The sequence below is a fragment of the Nymphalis io genome, chromosome 1 (assembly GCF_905147045.1).
Source record: "Nymphalis io chromosome 1, ilAglIoxx1.1, whole genome shotgun sequence".
In the NCBI taxonomy this organism is placed as follows: domain Eukaryota; kingdom Metazoa; phylum Arthropoda; class Insecta; order Lepidoptera; family Nymphalidae; genus Nymphalis; species Nymphalis io.
This window is the reverse complement of record NC_065888.1, coordinates 10826524-10852627: the sequence shown is the minus strand read 5'-3', so window position 1 is coordinate 10852627 and position 26104 is coordinate 10826524. Positions and strand designations below refer to the sequence as shown.

At 34.3% G+C, this 26104-nt stretch overlaps 2 protein-coding genes across 3 annotated transcripts in view; both read right to left on the bottom strand.

Annotated features, from left to right (window-relative positions):
• The window catches only part of LOC126775904 (voltage-dependent calcium channel subunit alpha-2/delta-3), a 59258-nt gene extending 57596 nt beyond the window's left edge, over window positions 1–1662 (bottom strand). For both annotated transcript variants that reach the window (XM_050498111.1, XM_050498203.1), the window contains exon 1: window positions 1431–1662. In XM_050498111.1, coding sequence (XP_050354068.1) covers window positions 1431–1525 — 95 coding nt within the window. In that variant the 5' untranslated portion in view covers window positions 1526–1662. The remainder of the gene's footprint in view (window positions 1–1430) is intronic.
• A 1440-nt stretch (window positions 1663–3102) lies between these two features.
• On the bottom strand, window positions 3103–25990 carry LOC126775827 (protein patched). The gene is made up of 16 exons (XM_050497989.1): window positions 25347–25990; window positions 18414–18606; window positions 10851–10996; window positions 10318–10532; window positions 9934–10141; window positions 8636–8905; window positions 8376–8516; window positions 8164–8293; window positions 7812–8059; window positions 7526–7711; window positions 7180–7320; window positions 6204–7073; window positions 5900–6082; window positions 5550–5792; window positions 5085–5417; window positions 3103–4981 (listed from the first exon to the last, which is right to left on the bottom strand). The coding sequence occupies exons 1-16, from the start codon at window positions 25494–25496 to the stop codon at window positions 4685–4687; spliced, it is 3954 nt and encodes a 1317-aa protein (XP_050353946.1). The 5' UTR covers window positions 25497–25990; the 3' UTR covers window positions 3103–4684.
• Between the last annotated feature and the right edge of the window lie 114 nt (window positions 25991–26104).

Here is a 26104-nt window from a genome sequence, read left to right as displayed (position 1 = left end):
CATAAAATGTTGGCACTAAGGGAGAGAGTTAACATTCTCAGTATATGTGTCTTTTGGCGAATCATCAATATCCTCGTTCGTCTGCTTTTATAATTTACTAAAAAAACATTGTTTGCTTAGATTACTTCAACAGACATAGATTTTTGACTAATTCAATAATTAAAATTGAAACAGTATAAGTCTTGTTACATTATATTTACTGACAAATGTGTGTATATATAAATTAGGATAATGCAATATTAATTCCATGTATTATATTATAAGGTATATAAAAATTCTACTTCTATATATGATATACATAAATGCTTAAGGTTGTCTAACATAAAACCGTGCTATCGTAAAATATCCTTCCGTGTTCATATTGTTTATACGTTACCGTTCAGCAGCACTGAATGTTTGGCACAAAGCCGGCTGAAATAAACGCCTTACAGTCCCAGCTGCACATGAACCCTTAACATGAAATGAAAACACTCGTGCACGACAGCTAATGTCGCCTCTCCGACGTTGGACGACGTTGAATTTACAGCGTCAGTAATGATCAATGTTCTCAATGTAAAAACTAAGATTAAATTAATTTACTTTATAAAACGATGTGTCAATCTAATAAAATATCTAAAGGACGATAAGTAATTATTCAAGGTTGCCCTCGCGTTTTACATGCCCTCATTGTAGAGTTCTCAAAGATCCTTTAAAATGATTAAACATGCTGTTTCAAAATTCGAGAAATAACTTCCAAATAAAATAATTAAGTTGGAAAATATCGTTCGAAATATTACTGGACTTTTTCTCAGTGAGCTGATGTGATTAGTAGACAATGAAATACATGCCTTCATTCTTCGTTATTCACATTTTATTCAAAAATATTTCCTACAAATTATATACATCCTTACACTATACATGTTTAAAGGATGCAGCCATTCAGTTAGTTTTTATCGAAATTCGAGAGAGATTAAATAGTCCTAATTATTTTACAATAAAGCCTTAAATAAATACAAATAAATATAAAAATAGTTACTGTACAAATCGTGACCGCGTGGAATGGTGGCAAGAATGCTAGCAGCATTTCCCCTTTGAATCGCAATTCATAATTATAATTATTTCTTAATATTTTATAATTATTTATTTTTGTTAATGTATTTTATTTGTGCCAGCAGGGCACAGATTAAGTATAATTTATAAGTAAGGAATTTTTCATATGCATTGTGCAATAACTTTTCTAAAATAGTAATGTGAAACCTAAATATAAAAATTAAAAAAAGTAAATTAAATCAATTAAAATTTTATAGTAATAATATATATAATCCGAGCATTTTTCTATGAGATTTGATGTTAATGATAATAAGCTGATGTGTCTTTTTATAAGAAGGAAAAAGCCAAGTGGGATAAAAACTATACATGAAAAGCTGAAAGTAATTTATGTGAATACTTACTCATTGTGTGGAATATCTTCAAGCTGGTTAGCGAGCGCAGCCGCCAGCAAGGCGAGAAGCAATAGTGGGCGCCGAGTCATGGTTCCTAACGCCATCGCACTCCCCACATGACAAGAGAAACACCACACCACTGTCTCTCCTACATGTAATTACACCACCGTTGGCACTGCACTGCAATGTAACCAGGACTGAGTCATCGGACTGTGCGGCGGGCTAGGTCGAGTGGACGTGAGGCGGGCGGGCCGCAGGGCAACAGAGTGTCGCGCGAGAAAGAGCCGCGCCGCCGCGCGCCCCCGCCCCGCCCAGCCGCAGTGACGCTGCGCGCGAATCATACGCCCAATAACGCAGCCTTATTATTGAGATTTATTTGATCATGCATAGGGTTGATGGTCAGCGACGGCCGACCCTATTAATACGCCCTAATCGAGAATAAGGACTACACGCTTTTGTATGTCATATGTAACGAAACATGATTTTTAATGACACGCTAGTCATTTTATCATAATAAAAGTTTGTTGTGAACAGATTATAGAAACGAAGGATGTCGGAGAGGCGATGGATGAGGTTCAGGGCCTCGAGCGCCACGCACATGCGTGGGCACGCCGCCAGGAAATCCTTTATTGATTCCCGCGCTCCCGCTTTCTAAGGAATGTCGCAGGCGTTGTTGCCGCCAAAATTCCATTTGTCCTCGATTAAAATTCGGACTAAGGATCACCACACGCGACGCAGATTGCTTTAATTTAATTGAGTAATAACAGATAAGCGACCTCCCATGAGTTTCATTTTTTGCCTTTTGTTTTGGGTAGGAACTTGTTTCTATAAAACTTTATTATTTAAGCGTATTTCATTTAACTTTGTAAGTGAAACATCATTTGTATTTACATTATGCAGATACTTAAAATAAAATTAATTAGTAGATTCTACTATTAACATAAATCTAAAGTTGTGGTGGAATAAAGAAACTCACATACATATATGACTACTTGGTCCTGCGCCTAAACTCTTTCCGGTCTGGTCGGATTGCAATCCCATTGGATTACGAGAGTTTACTGGTGGTAGGGCTTTGTGCAAGCTCGCCTGGGTAGGTACCACCCACTCATCAGATATTCTACCGCAAAACAGCAATACTTGATATTGTTGTGTTCCGGTTTGAAGGGTGAGTGAGCCAGTGTAATTACAGGCACAAGGGACATAAAATCTTAGTTCCCAAGGTTGGTGGCGCATTAGCTATTTAAGCGATTGTTGACATTTCTGACAATGCCAATGTCTAAGGGCGTTTGGTGACCACTTACCATCAGGTGGCCCATATGCTCGTCCGGCTTCCTATTCTATAAAAAAAAAATTACATAAAAACATTACATTTATTTTTGGGCAGTCATGTAATAAAGCCGTTTATATTTTTGGTAAGTCGTTACGCTGTTGTATTAAGGCTTAAATTAATTGAAACAATCGCTTCACGTCCAAGGATCATAAGGCGTTTAGAGTGTAATGACTTAGGTCATTATTTCTTCCAGGTCAACGACGTTAAACAAGCGGACTTGGCTCTGTTTCTATGAAAAATATATAGATAGATATTTGCTTTTGGAATAATAACATCCACTTTTTTAGAATTAAAACAACGTATTTTACATTACGAATATTTTATTTTTAAACAGAAAGTTTAATGTGAAGATAATTTTCCGTTAAACGAGATTAATTCCAGCACATTTACAATTTACTTATTACAAAATTGTATGTTTTAAACAAAAACCATTAACCGTCCATTTACGCTCTAATACATTTTATCTTAATTTAAATTTTATGATTGATTACTAGAAATTTCATTATTATAATGAAAAAATTGTTCTAAAAAAATTCATAACAATTATTTATATCGTCAATGTAAAAATATATCGAATAAGAAAGTATAATCTTGCCTTAATTTCATGACAAATAACTTCTGAAATGTCGTGTTTTTGTCCATATTATTTTGATATTATTAAGAAATTTAGATTTAAATATAATAAATCCAACTTCAACAACTTTAATATAATTACGGTTTTTCGACAATACGTCAGTTAAAATTGTATAAAAATATACGATACAAAGGTAAAAATATTTTATTCGTTGTGCGTTGTCGTTGCTTCCTATCCTAATACTTACATTATTTACTTCTATATTTACAGAAAATTAACTTACATTAGCATAAATTAATATAAACTAGTAAGTACTCTGCACAAAATGTCACAACACTAATTACTAATTTCATTAACTGAGGTCAGTTGATTCTTAGCTCAGATCTTGATATATTGGATCACAGATTTTCAGACGTTATTATTAACCTTTTCATAATAATATAAATAAGAATATTATTAATTACAGAAAATGAAATATATGAAGTACGTTTTAAGTCAAGAGTTATAAATGTCCACCTGTGATCTTTGGTTGATTCTCCTGAATTGTCGCTAAGCTTTCGAGTTTTCGATCGTTTAATGCAGTCTTCTTCGTTAAAGTAGTGACCGTAATCAAAGATCACGAAAATACAATAAGGTATATAAAATTCTAAGTAATCTCATAAATAAATGCCTTATCTAATATACAATCTACTTAAATAATTTGTACAATAAATCTGATTGATTTCACAGATTCTTCTGGTGAGATTAATAATTATAATAGACATATTATCATTATAATAATTATAGACACAAAATAAATAATATGATAAATTATTATAAAATATTCGACCACAGTCTTTAGACGTGAAATTGTAACAAAAAAAAACATATTGAAAAGACAATATAAGAAGAACGTCTTTAAAATAGGAACACGCGAGAAAATCATATACGATGGTTTTTTAATTGGTATTTGGTCTATACATTAATAATAATAAAAACTGTACTTTTCTACAATGAATCACAATATAGAAGCACTAGTGTCACTCTATGGAATGATTTCAGTATCATTTCGGACTTATACAATACACTTCAGATACTAGCACTTCTAACACGCATGAAGTTAGCCTCAAGCCTCACTAATAACCACAATTTATTGACAAATCTTAAACTTAATATTCACGTAATACTTTTTTAAGATGTATACGAAGTCCAGTAATGTGAATCTTAAAACATGTTTACATATCGAATAACAAGCGATACGTAAAGCTTCAAGCTATTTGTTATATCGCAGATTTTTCGATAATACAGCAACCCGACATTCGTTTGCTTTTCGTGTCACAACGTGTCATTGCTGGCAAGATTGATATTTCATTACATCCGTTAATGACGTGATGAATCACTTTCATGTCCAGAGTCTCTTCCGTTTTCTCTTGGGGATGCGCGGTGCTCTCTTTCGTCTCTAAAACGATCCCTACGGTCTCGCTCTCGGGATCTTTCCCTATCTCTATCTCTGTCCCGGTCGCGATCCCTATCACGATCTCTATCCCTATCCCTGTCACGATCTCGATCTCTATCATCATCGCGATCCCTTCGACGATCGTAGTAGTGGTAGGAACGGCGTGACTTTCTGTCGCTCGGAGTTACCACTTCCACCTTAATATTTGCTGTGGCGGTTACCTAAAAAGAAAGATATTTGTTATTATTTATTTATCTAAATATCACATTATCAGTTTTAGAAACAAAATTATTAAGTATAATTTAAAAATAATAAAAAGCGAACCTTAGTTGTAATAGCACCACCATGCGATGACTTCGTAGGTGTCGATCGTCCCGAAGTAGAATCGCTACCATTGTACGTTGTAGTTTCGACCACTACCTCCGGTTGAACCACTATTGACTGCATGGAAGATTGTACGGAATGGGCGGAACTATGCCAACTCGAGGGTTCTTCGGTAATGGTGGTGAGCGATGGAGCGCAGGGTCTTGGTGCAGATTTGCTATTGCGGCTTGACTTATCACCACCACCTGAGCCAGAGCTCGATTTACGAGGATGAATAGGAGATGATTTTGGTGATGGCGTTGATAGACGCTCTGGATGCTCTAGCGGCCGTACCTGTAATATAATATTATTTTAATAACTTAAACCATTTTGATCCAAGAAACATACAGCAGTACAATTATATGGATATAAATATGTCAGTTATATTAAAAAACAAAATAAACAACCATTAAGATAATAACAAACCTCGGCAGCAGGTCCCAATATGGACAAAACAATAGGGAAGAAAAGCAGCCCATCCACGAGTCCCAATAGCACGAGCGCCAGCAATAATCTCAGAAATAGTCTGGCGACGAAACCGAACTCGCTGGCTGCCAGCATGGAGGCGGCCAGCGCCGCCGCCAGCGCGCCGTGAACTACTGGCGCCAGCACAGACTCCACCGCTAGTGATGCGCGACGACGCTTGCAACCTATCGATGTAACGAATGCCTGAGGACAATGGAATAAAATCAGTGTGATTATTTTACAAACATACAAAAAATAATAATGAGTAACGTCATAACACAATTTATAAACAATATAATAATGACACTTACCAAACATAAGTGAACGGTGAAATGCACGCCACGACCGACAGCCAATACAAGGAGTACAGCCGGCATCGCTGAGAGCTTCACGCCTAGTAGAGCCATTATACCTAGCAGTTGCAGCACCAACGTTGCCAGTGATAATGTAACCAAAACTGCGGCCCATGCGTTCAACAATAGCACCATTACCGCCTAAAAATATTCGAATATATATTTTAGTGTTCATCCTTAAATACACCTACAATGAACATGAAAAACTGTTTTTCGTGGTAAAATATAAAAATTTTAAAGCACAATGTGAATTTTTACTTACAATAAAAACAGCAGCCAAAGCACACGCCAAAGCCAGTAGCAAAGATGTCCTCAAATATAAATACTGTTCCCAAAAAAGGAATGGTATGCCAGAGGGGAAGTTTGGTAATCCTTTCGATTCATATTTCAAACATAAATCTCGCACAGATCTTATCAACGCTTTAATGCTGTCAGTATCACTCAGTCCGGACAAGTAGAATGGTAACTGTGTGTAAATTAACGGTGATGACTTCTTTATTTCTAAATGTACATCCTCTGGAGAATGGATCCATCTTTGAGGTTGAGGTTTTAGGTTTCCTTGTGAAGCTCCATAAGCCAATGCATCATTTGTAGCCCAAGCAGATAGGTAATTATAAAATGCTTTTGGATTTATAATTCCATCTTTGTCAACTAATCTGTGTCCCGCTGTAATGAGGGACTTATCGATCGGATTGTCGACATGACCAGTCTGTACCATAAGTTTATAAGCCAATATTCCTTCATCACTTGCGTTCTTGCACCAATATTCTTGTGTTATACAACCATTGGCAACTTCTTTATCGAAAGCAACTTGTAAGTCTAATAACCAATCACGGAATAAACCCAACCAAAATTTTGTAAGACCACCATTATCATTTTTAATTATATTAGGTATTCTAACAAATTGATCGTGATACTCATATAATAGCTTCTGATTAGTAGGATATTCAAAATCACCCTGTGTAACAGCGTACATGTTATAAAAGCCGAAAAATTTTTCCTGGCGAGATAGAAATTCGTGTTCATCCGTGTTTTCCGGTACAATATCCGTCAAATCCAATCCATCCTTAACTTTAGTGGCCCCCCAAACACTAGTTAGGATTACTGCTATTAATGCTAACATAGAAGTGACCTGAAAGAAATAGGTATAATTAGAAATTTAAAGACATGATATGACTCTTGGCAAAAATAGAAATGTCAAAGATGAAAAGGCCTTTTGGGTTTTGAAAGAATAGTACCTTAATAGCGGGGCGCATGATAAATGGCGCGTACTGGTTTTTAGCCCATTTGGTGAGCGAGACGCTCAAGCAGCAAGTTTTGGTCACGTCGCCGGTCACATCTGGATCAAGAGGCTGTCTCGTAGTGTCTACCCTATGATTCTAGAAGTGAATAAAATATTTTTATTATGCTTGAATTATATTTTAAAACCTTCAAATATATTTCAAGTTATCTTGAACACACAAGTTATCAAAAATAGTGATAATCTATTTCTATGTAAGGTATTATTAATATTTATATTATTATTAATATTATTCAAAAAAAGTATTTTTTTTAATATAGCATTTTGTTTTTAGCATAAGTTACCTTCTCATTTTTTCTAATCTTTGATTTATTTCGGTCGGGAACTTTCTTCCTCGGTATTGGGCTTTCAGGCATCAAACAGCATAATAGATCAGCCCTTGCAGCAGATCTTCGTCGAAGGTCTAATGAGATCATGGCAGGAAAAACCAGTAACATTGATCCCAAGTTGAAGAGCAGAAGTATTGCTGCCTAAAACAAAAAGTTTTTAGTTAAATCAAATGATTTATTATAATTTTTTTTTAAATTAAACATGATATCAATATGAGAAAAAATAATAATTAGATATTACCTGTAGACAAAACACTCGGAAGGCTGGAATAGGCAAAAGAGCTGCAGCCAAAAATGCCATCACATTGCACAAAGATGCTAAAAGAACACTCAGGCCACTCTTTTTTAACACGAGTCCAGTCCTTTCCTCCCGAGGTACATCTCCCGCTTGCTCCACATATGTATGAGTGAGAAGGAACATATCTTGAACTCCTAACCCGAGTGCTAAAAATGGTACTATCTGAGTACTTGAAGCGTTGAATGGTATTCCTGCAAAATAATTAAATTATCATTTAATCTTTTGTATTGTAATTATAATACATAATATTAAAAAAAGATTAAAAAGTATATAAAAAATTATTTAAAAAAATTACCTAATAAAGCACAAAATCCTAGTCCAGCGGCAACAGTGATGGACAAAAGCAGAACGCCAGCAATACCCACGCCTGCTTGTGAACGAATTGGATCCCGCCATTGTATTAACGTAACGGCAACATATATTAACTGAAAATAAAACTCAAATCCAAATAACCTTTCGAAAACAAATAATCGAAGTATTGTTAAGTGTTGGAGAAAAACTATTTACCATAAACATATAGCCTAATATAATGTTCTTCAGCGACACTTCGGAAAATTTCCCAAGGATATCATTAAGTGTCGACGTGGAGAATGGATAGAAACTATAAGCCGATGATACTGATCCTGAGGTAGTCATTTTTCTCACTTCCTAGAAAAATATGAATAACCGTCATTACTATGTAAGTAAGCCTAATAGGCTACTCTCAAGTCGTACAAAAATGGAAGTCATTAAAGAGGCATTAAACCAAAAGTTGAAAAGATACTTACAGCCGCAAACTTTCTCTGCCAGGCATCCAGTACAGCAGCTGCCTTCTCTTGATTCCAGCCAATTTGATGTACTTTATAATGATCGGCCCAGTACTCGTACATCTCTCTCTCGCCCATTAGCTGTACTACAGTCTGTAAAGCGCGTGCGCTTCGGAGAGCCGACGTCGAGTTTCTTGTAGCTCCTCCCACAATTAATTGTTCCGGCCAATGCATGTAAGCTGCCGCAAAGCCGTAACATCCGTGTGATAGCTCTGCCGCTACATCTGGAATCTATAAAAGACGGTTACTTTAATAAAAATGTTACAGGTATCCAAACGTACAAATCAATACCAACAATTCGTGGACAAAGCATTACACCAAATTTACTATTACGTGGAACTTCTCATTTGTATGAGTATTATTGATATAATAGTGTCATTGTGACGGATGGAGCCGGCAAACGAGGCCTATTGAAGCGTACATAATGCGCCCGTATAATACGGAGGTCCGACCGCGCGGGCGCAGGAACAATGCGCGAGCGTTCGGTGCCGCAGTCCTTCGCCGAACGTGGGTGGCACCGCCTTGCCTCGTACACAAAAACGCACCCTACCCACTCGACCAGGCTCTGAATGCACTATTCGTTTAACGCAGTGACCGAAATGTTAACTTTAAGGACAAACGAGTTTTTATATTTGTAGCCGTCCAAAATATATGGCCAATAAAAGTACTAATTACTAAAATGTCTCCTTGCGATAAGTGTATGTTTTTAGGCGTTAAATTATTACAGAAATTTAAATGTTCCGTAGTGAACTTTCTCGAAGCCGAACGCGCAGGCTGCCTCGTCGGGGCAGGTAGTCGCACCATCTGCCGGGCGGCGACCGCTTTCATCCTGCCTTATTACCGTTTCCAAAAATATTTTATTATAATGGACAGTATTTAAACATTATGCAGTCGCCACGATGAAGTTGCTTTATTTGTCGCGATGGGATACGGATTTTATTTATACGCCAGTAAAACAGCCGTAAATTGAACTCTTCATAAAAGAACCGGGAGTTTTAATGTGTCTCTAATGTGAGTCTCACGCAACCGTAACTAATGAATTGTACATCTCAATTATTATTTTTTGTGAAAAAATGTCGTTAATTTATGACCTCTAAGGTAATGGCAAACTTAAAGCTTCTTTAATTTTACTTGAAAAAGTACAATAAAATGTTTTATTACTGTTAAACATCTTATGAATTTCATTTCTTTTTTATTTTAATCTCTGGTATCTAAATATTTCCTCTTCATAGTAGCATAAATTTTATATAAATACTTACGTGACCAGACTTTTTGTTGGGGGCCGTGGATGGACAATGTGGGTCGGTAGGATCTAGGCACGGCTTCTTCATGTAGGCGGAAGTGATGCCGGCTCTCTTCATGTACGCCTCCATTGTGCTCAGAGGAAATTGAAACTTTAATTTTTTCACTTCTTCTAAAACTTCTAACGGATTTAAATGTGTCCATTGTAGTCTGTGTTTAAGATGTCTGAAAAGATATAAGTAACTTATTACATAGTGTCCATTACCCCCGAAGGTTACAACTTCGTCTCATAATAAACAATTAGCCAAGTAAATTTAATTATATAATAAAAACAACTTCCGAGTAAATATAAAAATATATATTAATCATACAAATATTGTCATTCACAATAAAGTACTTACGGCACAAAAATAGGATAATCCGGACCAAGTAACTTGGAACCCTCCCAGAAACAATCAAGGGGTGTTATAATTGCGCAAGGAATGACGTTGTCGATGATCGACTCTATGTGGTGATAACCTTCGAAATCCGGTATGCTTGGACTATAACAGAGGTCTTTGAGGCGCCACTCGATATCGTACATGTGAACTGTCACCCGAGTCGCAGCGTGTACCACCTGAGATCAAAAGAATACTAATAATAAAATACAAATTCGACTCAGAAAGATACTATTGTATATGACATTTTCATATCCATTTTGCTGTAAGTTGAAGCCATTAGTAAACTTAAAAATGTTAATAGAAATGAATCAATTTAGTCACATGTAATGCCTCAAAGTTATAAAATATTTTTATATTCAACTTATAAGACATGACCAAAGTTACACTCAATAGCCTGTTGTTCGTACCGTACAATCTGATAGCAAGTTCTTAAGCACGATATAACAATCTAAATTCTTTTAATAACCATACAAAACTTGACAAATATTACAAACCTTCAGGTGTTCAAGTAACGCGCCTGCGTGTAGCAACGAAACGTCTGGATCTTTGGCAGTTTGAATTACAAGCTGATGCGTTGATGAATCCGCCTCCCCCAGAGCTTGTGCTGTATACTTTAATTCCGCTTCCAACCTTCCACCCTCTGAAACATTAAAGTAGCTTAGACTTTTTTTTTTGTTCTATTTATCTTAAAACATAATCAAATTTAAATATCAAGATAAACTGTCATCGAACTGTCTTGACCTCAAAAGAATCGTCTATCTAGCCAATTTATCTAAGATTTTTCATGAGAGATCTCATTTATTTATGTATCAATAGTCAAATGGTTTAATGGTTAGGGTCAACGACACTGGAAACACTAAAACAAGTAGATGTCACAGCGCCGTCAAACCTATAAAATTTTAATGCCTCAGTAAATATTTACGGACCGTCTTGTCTTAAATAGAGACATCAGATATATCGATGAATAAATATCGAATTAAAAACATTCCAGTGTATTTATTTCCTTTTTAATGAAAAATGCCAATATATAAAATAACAATACGATAGATATCAATATCAGTAAAAATTATTAAATAATATATTTGTGTAATTTCTATACAATAATCAGCAAATAACTATTAGAATAAACTTTGCTTTCATAACCATGCAGCTTTAATGCAGCTGATTCTCTTTCAATTAATCTTTTGTGACGATATTTTTATCGCCGCTATTATCCTGTGAGATTAATCACAAAACCAAAAAAGCACTTAAACAAACCACATTGATGATTGCACGGTTTTCAATCCGTGAACTGTGATTAAGATATATTATGAGCCTCGTGATAATATTCTACAAATATTAATCAAAGCAACGAGCTGTGATTATTCGTATTTAACTTCAACAACAGTACGAATTAAATTAATCCACGTTTTTTTTCAGCAGATGCCGAGCAGCCGTTCACATTGGTTCATTAAATTGTCACTTAATGCGTTTCTCGTTACACTCGGACATCTTAATTTATTTATTCATGCTTCTTACTCCTTACGTATCAGATAATGACCGAGGATGACTTTAATTAACATATACGTGAATAGAAATCTTTGTATGCGTCTAAAGCTTTGGTGTAAGTAATTGAATATGCACAGTTACATCTTATTTAAGATCTTTTTTAATATCCTGTGAATTTAAGCTGTATTTAAGCATCAATATATTGTAAGTTGATTGGCCTTTATATCAATGTATAAACAAATATATGCGTTGTTTGTGAATTCGTTATGGTAGACGTCGATTTCATTTAATTAATAGAACGTTATGTACATTTTTATTATTATTATTCGCAAAAAATCACTAAAATATGTTGTCGAACGAAGCGAGAGGATACGAGCTAGTTATAAAAAAAATACGAAAATAAAAAATAACGTATTGACAAAAAATGCTTTCTAATTTTAACTTATCCCATCAACACCTTGAGCCTAACAGAGTGTCGACACATTTGTTATAGGGGCGGGGAAGAGATGTGATGGTTAACACGACTGATTTATAGAAAACGAAACAGGGTCTCGTAAGTAACCATTGGCTGAATGCCAACTAATTAAAAATATGTGAAAATACGAAGTCACTTAATTATGTATACATATATATTGTATCAACAGATCAATCACTAGATATAATACTGTGAACACGTAACGCTAACGCTATCGTGTCTTACCTCGATACCTAATAAGCCAAAATTACAAAATACACAAACCTAATATCTGATAGAAAAATTTTCTTTTAATCTATTAATCATAATAATTTTTATTTATCAGTAAAAAAATATACGCATTTTTTGTATTTCAAATTTACGTTAAATCACACAGACAGACAAATACCTCTGTCAACGGTTCACTGTACTTTATCAAAGGACGTCACAAGGATGGACTCCAATTAACACCCAGCCACACAGAACTGATTTATAATACGGCTTGCAGCGTTTTTTGCTTTAAATGAGACACGCAAGGTGTTAGAATAAATATATACACTATTTCTATCACGTTCATAAAATGGAACTTGGATTTAATTATTAAATAAGATTTTGCCTTTACATGACATTGAATTATTTTTAACTAACTTAAAAAAAAAAGTCAAAACAGGACAAATTCGGTTGTATTTTTTTATGTATGCTACCTCATAACTCCGTCTTTTATGAATTAATTTGGAAAAATCTTTTTTCGTTTCGTAGGGTATCCTTCCAATTCCATCCCATCTAAATATGGGTTTTTTTTTTTGGGCTCAAATTTTATTTGATGCCAATTTCGTTTAATTTATTAGCAAATTTTTAGTTTAGAAAATACATTAATACTATGTTACACATTTCTTACCCGCTAAACAAGACACATTGAATATAGAACAAAAACACATTGTAAAACAAGGCCGGTTCAACTTTGTAATATATTTTCTCCCCTCGACTGCTTACGGAGTTCGTTCTTCGCTAAGTGTGTTTAAAAATGTTTTACTAGGAATGAACATTTGTGTGCATTTGTTAGACATGTATTCTGTCTCACGAATGTTCTACGTGTAACGGAGGCAGTTAACGCCTTCACACTGCACACAACGAATACCATTTATTTTGGTCGCTAATTTATGGCAGAGCTGTCGACGAGAATCCTTGTGAATTAAATTTAAAAAAAGAATAAGTAAACAATTCGTTTCGTTTACACGATAACGTGAGTGAGCCCTATATTAATATTTTACCAATATTTTAAATGTATATGTTAAAATTAAACTTTGTATTTAGGCCGAGAATGCGCTTTAAAAAAAATATTACTACACCACATTTTAACCAACGCTTAGCGGAGTGACCTTTAAAAACAAAGAAACAGAACTATCACTTACCATGTTAAAAAATGTAAGTGCCATAAAAGTGTGTGTCAGATATAATTAAAGAAGTCTTAGCTAAATATGTTAATCCCATTGTAATTCGCAGAACACTATATGTAAATTAACCAAAAGCACTGAGGGATAAAAAAGTGATTGACGCTTCCAAACTTTTTGTGGGCTATGTGCAAATGGGAATAAAAAATGACAATTTATAATCGTACGGAACGCATGGTAAGTGTTGTGGTATTAAATAAACTATAATAAGATTATTCGAAAGCCACTTATATAGTATTTAGAGGAAAGCCTAGTCGTTCAAGCTAAACATAGATGACTCTAAGACTCCCGGATATTAGGGATTAACATAAAGCAAGTAGAATGAAATCGAGCGTGTTGCGCCCGCACAAGGCGTCTCTATTTTAACACCTACCGAGCCGTGGGCGCGATTTACAACACGCATGCCACTCCAAGCTATTGACATTATATCATTATATAACGATAGACATAAGTGCCTAATTTGATAATTCTGAATTTAACACGAAACTAAAAAGTATACTAAGTTCAATCAAGTTTGCTGCTGTAAGTTGCGTGTTTAAAGTATCTGTTTTCTTTCCTAGCTAAGCATTCTATATGTTTCTCTAGACTACAAACGTGATAAGTGACAGACATTTACACTGGCCGTCACACATAAGTATGTAAAACATAATGCATGCTATAATCGATATCTTAACAGAATGCATCCCGAGATTTACTGTAACTATTAATGTGTGATGAAATAATAACAAAACATGTGGCTTAACACAATATGTTGCGATTCCTGTAATACTAACTAAATCTTTAAATGTATTCCGGCCACAGTCAATGCGAATGTCAGGTCTTTCATTACATTCTCAGTGCGTGCGCGCCGATAATGACAACATTTCTACTCGATGCGGTAGCGAACGATCAGCGCGGTCGATCGCAATGAATGACGTCCCGGCGGAGTGCGGGGTGCGAGAGGGAGCGGTACGTGCGCTCGCGCATGTGGTTGTGGCCACCCGCGCGCGCTGCGCGTAGCCCGTGTGGTCCTCCTCCGTCCCGCGCAGCCCCGCCGAGCCCTCTATGCAAATTAGCCAGTGTAGACAACAGATGGATAGCGGAATAAACAACCGTGTCCTTTTCAGAGGATTGTGGCCAGTAAACAAGCATGAAAATAGAAAAATATTGCAAGAATTACTTCTAAATCATATTTTAAAGTATCGTTTCTTAAAGACTGCAAAATCTAAATATGTCGGAAACGAGTTTCACTGAATAAAATTACTCTAAATTTCTTGATAAAATACGTGTACTATTTAAACTCCGATAAAGGCTAGAATCAAGTTTATAAATAAAAAACAAACGTTTTGTTCGTCGTAATTCCCAAAGTTAATCGTAAACGTGTTGTGTAATAACTATTTTTTTTTAACCAATAACCTTTAAGGTTTGCCTTCGACGTTAATTGATATATTATATTTTATATTAAAGACAAATAAATACATTTTATGACATTACTCTTTTATTATTTATGTATTTCGAAAAACGATCTCTATATAACGAATTAAATTGATTGCATCTTTAAAGTAACCTTAAATTTTAAACCTTTATTTTCATTATAAGCTTATGTCCCTACTTAAAGTTGAATTTCCGACTGGTCGTGGTAAAAATTTAAAGAGACCAGCCAGTTTAAGATGATCCGTGTCATGGTTTATATTCGTCGAAGGGGAAGAGACGTCTCAATCTCGTGGGGGTTCAACAACTGCTGTAACTTTCGACCGTTGTATCGTTCGAGACGCAGCACGACGTCTCCACACAAAAGCGAGTCGGACAATCAAATCTCCATTTTTTGTGACTCGATAGATGTGTTATACATTTTTTGTTTTATTGGTCGTAATTTCACGTGGAGATATTTATGAGCGGCCGCGGGCCACCTAATTAAGTTGTTATGTGACTTCAGGACCTTTAGTATTGTTTAACACAACATGCGGCTTTGGACGTCGATAAGGCTTTGTGAGACCGTTAGCATTGAATGTTTGTTATTTGGACGGTAGCCGATAATATCATACACCTTAAATTGGTTTGTTTATATTGTGAGAAACATTTCATTTATTTATAGTTTATTCGTTACTTTGTTCAATGCAAACAAAGTTCCATAAATAGTACTATAACATTACCAATTATTTTTATGTTTTAAACCAGATTATGTTGCCTTCTTTTAGACAGATATTATTTTGACTTTTATGATCTGCAGTTTTTACAGAAACGGAAATATTAGCAGTTATAAAACATTTAAGTTGTTATTTTGCTTTCAAAAAACATCGAAAAGTTCGAACGCGACAGGTGCGTCAATAAATTCACCAACTTCCTTTAGCAAGTATGCATTTTTTTGCGTGTGAGTGAAATTTTAATGGAAACATTACTTTTAATGTTATCGGAGCAAAATGTAAGCGATAAATTACGGATTTCAACATTTCAATTTGTTTCACAAATAAATCACTATTTACATAATTATATTCAAGTTGCTCGTGTTTTTAAATGAAACGGTTATAATTTTGTCGGTGATTAAGTTCGCAAAATAAAAATTAATCAAAATCTATTTTTGATCGATACAAAAATGTTTTTAATATTTTATTATAACAGTGACACCACGTGGAACCATAACGTACAATATTTCGATATGTTATCATTTAATACCCGTTAAAAATGTTTTTCTTATATGATATACACAGCAGTAATGTCACTTGACCGATAAATCAGATCTCACGTTAGTCAAAATAAATCAGGTAGATACCGTAATATATTGCTTTTGGCCACCAATGCTCAATCGAATGTTAATTGTATCTTATTTTAACAGTCCTGTGATCAAGGGCAGGCCTTGCATGGAACACAATGGGCGAGGAGGCGAGCGAATAAAATTTTACAACACATTATTTTATCTGAAGTGATAAAACCGGCTCGTTACAACAACCCTTTAGTATCTCGTACAAGATACATGTTAATTTAAAACGCTATAAATACTGAGTATTTGTAAATTCTTAAAAGTGAGATCTACAATAATTATCTGCTGTAGTGGAAGTTCGCCTTATATTTATTAAAGGCACAGTCATCTATACTAATATTATAAATGCGAAGATAACTCTGTATGTCTTAAAGCGCTTTCAAGAATTTTATATGAAAATTTGATATGAAATAAGCTTAAACCTCAAGTAAAAAGTATATGTCCTTCGATATCGCCGCGGACGAAAATTAGTATTAAATACTTCCTTACTAAAAATTTATATCGATGAAATAAGTCTAATTTGATTATAGTATATAGTAATTATTCATTTAATTTTTTATATTTTACTAATTGTAACGCGGTAAGCGTAAACCATATTATAATACCACTTCATTACAATAATTTTATCAAACGGTAGATACTATTACAATGTTTACTACATGCTTACTATTACTATAAGCAACATGTTATTTGCAAACGACTACGTTATTGATTTGTATGACGTAATACCCGCATAGGATGTACATCCTCTTCGAAAGACTAAAGTTCCGGGTTTTTACGGATATACATGTTCTTAATTAAATAACTATCCTGGTTGCTTCCGTTTAGAAAAAAATATAGATTCAAAATAGTGTTTCCATATTATAATTACTGCTTCTTACAATATATATTTCGTTTGTCATAACTGCCGTTTTGTTAATATTATTTATACGATAATTATTTACGTATAACCCGGAGACCGGTTAGATAAGACAAATATAAAGGCACGGATACCTGTCCAAACTATTTATGAGAGAACTTTACGAGTTGACAGCCGACCACCCAATGAACTCGATAAACAACGCACGGCCAGCAATAAATTGCCAATAAAACGTTAGAAAGATATTGTAAATTCATTTCACAAACAGAACAAGATAATTACAAAATTTCATCATAGTTACACAATCGCATCAACTATCTACATGAAATGAATTACCGTTACTTGATTTTTCCTTAAACGTGATCTATAAATAATATTAATAAAAAATAAAAACAATTAATTTAAAAAAAAAAACAATGTTTCATTATAAGACAAAGAAACGATAATTCTTTCACTAAATAAAAATATCATCATCATCCTTTTGGTCGTCTACTGCTGTACGATCTTCAGCTCAGTCTCAAATAAGAAAATACACATCCTTAATTCTAATACACTTTTAAAATGCTAATTACATAATTACTTTATGATTTGAACGTCCCAAACATCCTGTTCATGTGTATCAAAGACGTCCCGTGCAGCCGGCTACACACGTTTCGATCATTAAATAGCTACTACCTACAATTATACATTTGGTCGAGCTATACTGGGTGCAATAAAGATAAATTTCAAATACAATGACAACACCGAACGAACCGGACACATGTAGCCATTAAATGAATGTTTGAAGAATTTAAATTTGCCATGTTTGTCGTCTATGGGGTCTAATGTAGCGCGGCGCGCTCTGTAGTCGCGGTCAAATGCCGCGCACGTCCGCGAGAGACGGAAGCGGTTCGGCTCAGACATGCCCTTAGCCCGCTGCTTGTAACCGTTGCATTGGTATTCATAGAGATGCGCAATGTGCTACAATGTGTTTATCTGATGTACTTTTACGGTTTTTAGATCGTTGGCAGACGATAATGGCTTAGAGTCGGTCAAGAGTTGAATAATTACAATCTACATTTAACGTACCTTGAACCCAAAGTTGATCGACTCTCGTGTGTATTTGAGCAGACTTGAGACCGACGCAGAATGTAGAAAGAACGAGTATGGCAACAAAGAGGACTTTTCCTGCGTCCCCTTGAAGGAAGCAACCCAAAATAAACAATTGTTCTTGAAGCCACGCTCTAATCCACAGTGAGGTCCTTCCTCCTTCGATGTTACCCTGCAAAGCAAGAAAAAATATTATTAACTTTTTAAACTTATCTTGTAGATTAACATTATTTAAATTTTAAAACAAAATGTAACATTATAAGTGCTAATTTTATTATCAAATATGAATAGATTAAGTCACACGTAAGTACATTTTTATGACTCGCTCATTTAAACGGTAGCTCGTATTTTTATCACTAAAATCAACATTTGGAGTCAATCATTACACGGATAGCTTTGGCGGAAGACACAATAGCAGCCAAGTTTTTAACCATCGAAATAATTTCTCAGTTGATTGTGATTAATGAGAGATGCGGGCGGGCCCCGGCGGCGAATACGTGGCGCCACGAAGCGGTCATGCCGACCACGAGACTACTTAGGCGCTACACACATGAGAATACAAATTACAATATAAAACATTAAACTTGATATTGAAATTAAATCCTGCTATTATTGATAGTAAAGCCACCTAATAATCAAAAAACATATAAACGATGGTGTAATATAAACTTAAAATATGTCTCTTGGTATTTATTTCAACAAATTAATCTAAAAACATCTGCATAATTATTATCAATCGATAGTTAACTATTTATAATTCGTTTTAATGCACGTGTAGAAAGCATGTTTTTTTAATGAAAAATTTAAAGAAGAGAAATATTTAACTAATTTATCTTCTTTTTTTCAAAGTATACGATATTAAAATGCGATTTATATATATATATATAAGGACTTACAGTCCAATAGTTAAATTATCTTTTTGAATATTATTTAACCATAATTTGTGATTATGTTATCTGTGTAGTCTACCTTACTTATTACAAACTAGCGGGTTTTGTAATATGAAACATGACATAAACGATTATCGATTGGTGAACACAACGCATTCCATTCCTTGAGAAAAAATAACTTATTAGATAATATTTTTATAAAACTATACTTTTATTAGTACTTAAATTATCTTGATAAGAATACTTCTTTGATTTTTATAATGATTTCACAATCAGAGTGATCACTAAACATAATGCCTGCTTCCTCACAATTAGTTAATCGTGTTAAATCAAGCTTTCGTTGCAAGTGATACAAATATGGACATTTTATTTAGTACTACTAAAACTAAGGTAAACAAGTTTATTGTAATATTATGCAGAACAAAATGGAGATCACAGAGGGGATAATTTGAATATAAGTATGTTTAAGTATTCTTATTTTATTTTGGCTATAAATTAAGCAATTAAGTAGGTTAGTGTAAATTTATGGAGGCATGATGTTTGCCAGGTAACTGTTAAAAAAAAGATAAGACCCGTCCGGCAACTTCAGAAAAACGTGCGTAAAATATTTATGTCTTAAAATGTTGACGATAAAAAATTGTCTACGTATATTATTATTTTATTAACGAAATCCTTCATTAAAATTAACATAAGCGTGTAGTTGAAAATAGTGAAATATCAAATCGAAAGTTTTTTTTTTTTTTATATTCGCCGGGAGGGCAAATGACTCTACTCCACCTGATGGTAAGTGGTCAAAAAGAGATTAAATAATTTATCTTCTTTATCTTAGCGAGATTTTTTTTTATTTTATCTTTTATTATTTATTTAACTTCTAGTATAATATTTATTACCTGTACATTGATAGTTTTTCTGATTGTAACAGTTCAAAATGATTCCGCATTATATTTTACATGCGGTTACCATTTTTGACTATCTGAAACGTTTTCATTTTTCGAATGTGTACGAGTTGAATATACAAACAAGAAATGTAGACGAAAAGAATTTTAAATTACTTACATAATTAAATCATTATACAAATAATTTCATTTTTTTTCGTCATTTAAAATCTTTCGTTATTTTTGCTATTCTACTAAGAACAACCTCGAAAAGAAATTATTTTGGATATTTCTTAGGTTGAATGAAGAATAAATCAAACAAGTCACAGTGGGTGGGCGTGACGTCACAGGCGGAATGCGCCCGCGCTGCCCGCACCGCGGCCCACGTGGAGTAAGCAATGGTATCACTATCGCCGTCCACTAATCTTTAAAACAATATTATAACGTGATTATACCCTTTGTTCCACCGTATATAATTGTACCTACATATTTTTAAATGTAAATTTAACTTCATAAAATAATGAATATTCCGGCTATTGTCTTTGTAAATATGTGATTATAACAAAACTTCAAATTATGGGTTAACTTTCTTACGAAACTCGAAATCGATTTCTTTATTATCATTTTAATGAAAAAAAAAACTTCAACCACTGATATAGATTCGCAACAACTTGCCCTTTCGACAAGAGCTTTATCCAGAAAAAAATGTACGAGATCACTGAAATTAATTTAAGATAACTTTCCTAATCGAATTATATGAAATGAATTTGAATAAGTTTTGTTTTTGATTCATTTATGTCGCAATATCTACGCTGATGTAAGCGCTACGACATCAGTTCATGTTTGCGATCTGCAATACAGTCGCGCCGGAGACACTTCCTGTAGATAACAGATCAGGCCATCGTAAGCACGTTCTCACGTCTGCCGGCGCCCGAGCCGTCGCTCTGATAAATCTCTCTTAACATTGAAACCTCTCTCACAACAAAACATGTAAATACACACGATAAGACGTAACGACGTGTTTCCGGCAATTGTGCCTGAGTATAACGTCTCGTTCTCTGTTCTCGAATTATTGAATATCAACATGTAGGACTCTCTGTATATTACGCTGACCATTAATAAACAATTGATGCAAACAGTATTCTTTATCATATCACAGGAAACGGTTTAGAGATAAATTTAGACTACATCCTGATGACATGCTGCCCGCCGGCCGTCTTTGCCTCTTATCATGGGTCGAGCTCGTTCTGACTATCTATTTGATACTACTGAGTAAGACGCCTGGTAATTGTTGTTATAATTTATTTTAGGCATTATCTCCGTCTGCTTCTAGTCGGTACTTAAATATATCTTTATGACATTTAAAAAGTATAATTAAATATTGACTCACTTGTTGTCATTCCACTCTCACCAATGACAGCGCGTCATTTGACCAATCTTGGAATCATGGTCTGGTCCCAAGATTAGTGGTAATAAAATGATTAATAAGAAAAAAAAAACTTATAAGACTTTGCCGATAGGAAAATAATATGACTAACTTATTTGAAAAACATTTTACCATTTCAATTTCACTTTATGTCAAAAAAGTTGACGGGCGCCGAATTTATGGCCTTCCATGCTTCACAATAGAGATATTATATAATTTTTAATTTATAAATAAATAACACAAAATTATAAATAATATTAGGTAGTTAATATTAGTAATAATATAGTTATAGTTTAAACGACGGATATGATTGATTAAATTGTTTTACATATCGTAATGAAATAAACACGAACAAGGACAGGTAGTCGTCAATTGGCCAGTCGGCCACGGGCTTCCTACCGTTTTGAATGTCAATGACATGTTCATGACTTCGTAATTTTAGGTTATTTTTACAGCTGATAATATTGAAGTCTTCAACTCATTCAAGTAATAAAACATTGTAATTCTAATTTTAACTTAACAATGACACGCAATGTTCTTTTATGATACTTTAGAAGAAATATATTTTAGGAATAATAATTAATGAGCATGCTTTTTATACTTAGTTCTTTTAACTTTTTTGTAAAATATATAAAATACAAACGAACTAAACGAAATTACACTAAAATTACATTAAAAGCTTTGATAGCATTATTATCATTAGAACAATTTATAATAAAATAGTTTTTATTCGCAAGAACACTGGCCAGATGGTAAATGATCTCCTTTAGACTGTCACTGTAAGTGTTAACCGTTCCTTACACAAACCATCGAGTATGAGACGAAATTTCAGATTGAAAAACAATTAGTAAATATGCAAGATATTATAACGAGTAAAATTAAAAATGGTATAATTATATCTATATCATGATCTAGTTTTGTTTATTGAGAAAAAATTGTATTAGGAAATTTGTCATTTAAAGGTATGAATCCCGAAATAAAAATACCGAGGGTAAGTAATTATAAGAAAGATGTTGATGACGAGTGAAATGAAGAGGGCATTTCATGTCAGATGTAATTTTATCTAAAAGCATGGAGAGCCTATAAAGGCGTAAGCTAAGCTTATAAATCGTAATAATGTTCTTCTAAATCCAAGTAAGTAATTCTATGTCTTTATTACCAATTTTAAAACAAATTAAGGAAAATTTTGTAGCATATTCTTTTGAAACTACCTCCCACAGAAAAAGTTCGCATATTTTAAAAATAAACTGATTTAAGTAATTTTGTACTTAATATAAACAAGTTAATTTAAAATCAATAGCATTGTTATTGTGATGTAAATTGCTACTTACTTTAAATGACTCCATAAAAAACATTAAGTTACCTCCAAATTTGGACGATGGAAATATCAATTTCTAAGCGGAAATGTTATAGTCAATAAAATCGAGAAAGTTATCTGTTCCAACTTAGGTGAAGCGAAACCGGTCTAAACGGCCATATGACGTTCGTTTTACCGGTAAAGCACTAGGTTACTAGAAAACAGGAGTATTTTAAGGACTAGATTTTCAACAAACATGCTTAAAAACAAACATGCTTATATATTGTGGTAAGATAACTTGTGAGCCTTTCATAGAACACAACACTACCAATATGTAAAAGAGTGTCAATGTGTGCATTTACCACGTAAACATTTTCTGTAATACATTATTTCAATAATTTTATATGTATGCACATTAACTACAATTACTTGACTAACATTAATACTTAATCTTTTATGAACAGTTACCTTAATAAATAGGTTATTTTTCAAAATAACGATAAATAGTCATTCGACATCTATCTCTATCTAGGTAGGGGAATGGACATATGGCGAATTACTCAATCGGAAGCAAGGGGTAATGATAGGGAAAAATGACAATGTTCAGTCATGTGTACAAGCCACGTGTTGCGTTCACTGAACACTGAGCTGGTAATCACCAAAATGAATCGCCGCTGTAATTCAACACTTGCGGTGGACGCAAATTGTTCGAATTCCTTGCGGTTTGTCCTGATTTCATAAATAATGAAATTACGCGCGCAAATGGAATACCATCTCAACTCTGAGGAAACATCTGGCAACTTTCCTCGAAGTTAATTATATACGGTTTTTGAATCCTCGTCAATCTTACGTACGCAGTCGACAGTTGTAAATTTTACTGAATGTCAGTGAAACATCGATTACACATTCGACTACTTATTTAGGTAGTCGTGCTCTTATAACATAATCGATAATCAATTCCATACAGACAGTATAGTCAATTAACTATTCTATTCTTAAAGAAAATACCCAGAAAGCCGATGCACATTTGAAAATCGTGGGTGTTGTAACAATCATTTATAGGTTTCCAGCGCAGCTGCCGACCGCCGGTGCACGCAATGTTTGGAGAAAGATAAAATATATAAAATTGTGTAAGTTGAAAAGAGATGAAAGACAACTTTTAAAGAAAAGGAAAGCGACACGTCTTCTGTCGAGTAAGAAAGGGATGCGTGATCGGAAACCACAAGATGTCTCAATTCCACGAGCCGAACGCTGTGCGGTCCCACCAGATATATATATTTTTTGAAGTGCATTCTTTATTTTAAAAAGTGAACAAGAAATTGGTAAATATTATAAAAATAATAATGTTTAAAATGTTGTAAGATTTTACTTATGGAGTTGTTACATCAAATTTTGTGAGACTTTTTATATAACTTTATATACAATATACATATTACGATAAAATACTACTTTTAAAAAGAAATTTAATATTTTAATACATTATTAAAAGTGTAGGCAATGTATACACAAATTATATAAAAAAAACTTAATGTTTTAAATGCCTATATTATCTCTCCTAACAGAGTGATCAGTGAGCGGCATTCTCCGCGTTGATGTCTCTATCGGCGCCGCTGGCTGCGCGTGCGGAGCCCCGCGCCTTTCCTGCTGTGCCTTAATTGCTTCATCTCGCATACAACCGATTTACATTATACCTACCCATATTATTATACACTACATTATCATTATAAGTACAGCTGTTTTGGCTGCTCAATCTGATACTATATTTCTTTAAAGTTTTTTATAAAGTTTTTACAGTTAAACTGTATAAAAACTAGTTATTATTAAATATAGCATACAATAATATATAATATAGTCTATTGAAAATAAAATCCAAAAAAAATATTCATATAACTATTGCACTGAACTGATAGAAAGAAGACCCCCCAGAAACTCGAGGCCTTCTAAGAAAACACTACCTCCCTCGTAACTGTTGCTGTATAGGTGCCATCAACTACTAATTTGAACTACATACTAATTTTATTTTGCGTTTTCATTTGTTGATTTTATACTATTCTGTTTATCGTCTTAAATATATTATTTATTTCATAAGTATTGTTATCTTATTTCAAAATTACCAAAAAGTTGTTTTCGCTATGTTTTGCAAATTTAGTTACTACGTGATGCCGATAAAGTTATGCTATAATTTACTATAATGATAAAATATTTCCTCTAAAATTTATGTTTGTTATCAATGACATTTCTTTGCGTAAAGGCCTTTAAAGTACGCGCGGCCTTGATAGTACGCACGATTATCACTAGCCGGCGCCACAGCTACGCGCTGCCGCGTTCTTAAACGAATTGACATTCGGAGAAAAACAATCACACGTGCAATATGACAATCGTAATTTGACACTCATACTTTTAGATAAGTAGTGAATACATCACCTTTTCGAGTTCAGAAAGAGCTAGTGCGGCATCCACCCAACTGGTACGTATGTAAAGATCAGCACTGTGGCGCGCCTCGGTGGCGCAGGGGCTCTCGTGTGCAGCCGTTATCCGAGGATTCGAAGGAGCCTCGGAATCGGGAGCCACCATGATCTCGGGGCCAGACTTGTCACCAATATCCTCATGAAGACGGCCGGAATCCGTCTGGCGGCGCACGCTGTCATATCACTCGCCGCCACATAACCACACACTTGTACACCCAAATTATTCACTTCTGTTTATCACTAACCGAAAGAAACACGGAACAATATAGTTTCGATAACTTTGTGATACCGCAACAACGTCTCGACACTGGCGCGACCCGAGCAGCACTGAATCAAGCGCTAGCTGGATACATGTACTGAATGTTTGTTGAGCCGCCATCATTATTTGGGCGATTATGTTGCCTCTCTTGGGTACGGAACCGGCCGATCGTCGCCGAGAACAACCGAAGCTCCAGCCAGAAGACCACACACGTAATATGTCTTTCTCGCTTTACTTGTGAGAGGAGGGGATGTGACGCAGTAAAATAAAAGCATTGAATGAAACTGCATGCGAGAGCTTCACGATAACTTACGCTTAGTACGTTACACATATTACTATTTTATACAAACACTCTAGGCGTCGCATAATCCATTAAAATATACAATCAGATTATTTGCAAATTAAAACAATACTGCCCTTCATAATATGCTTACCCTTAGCAATTGATAACGTCA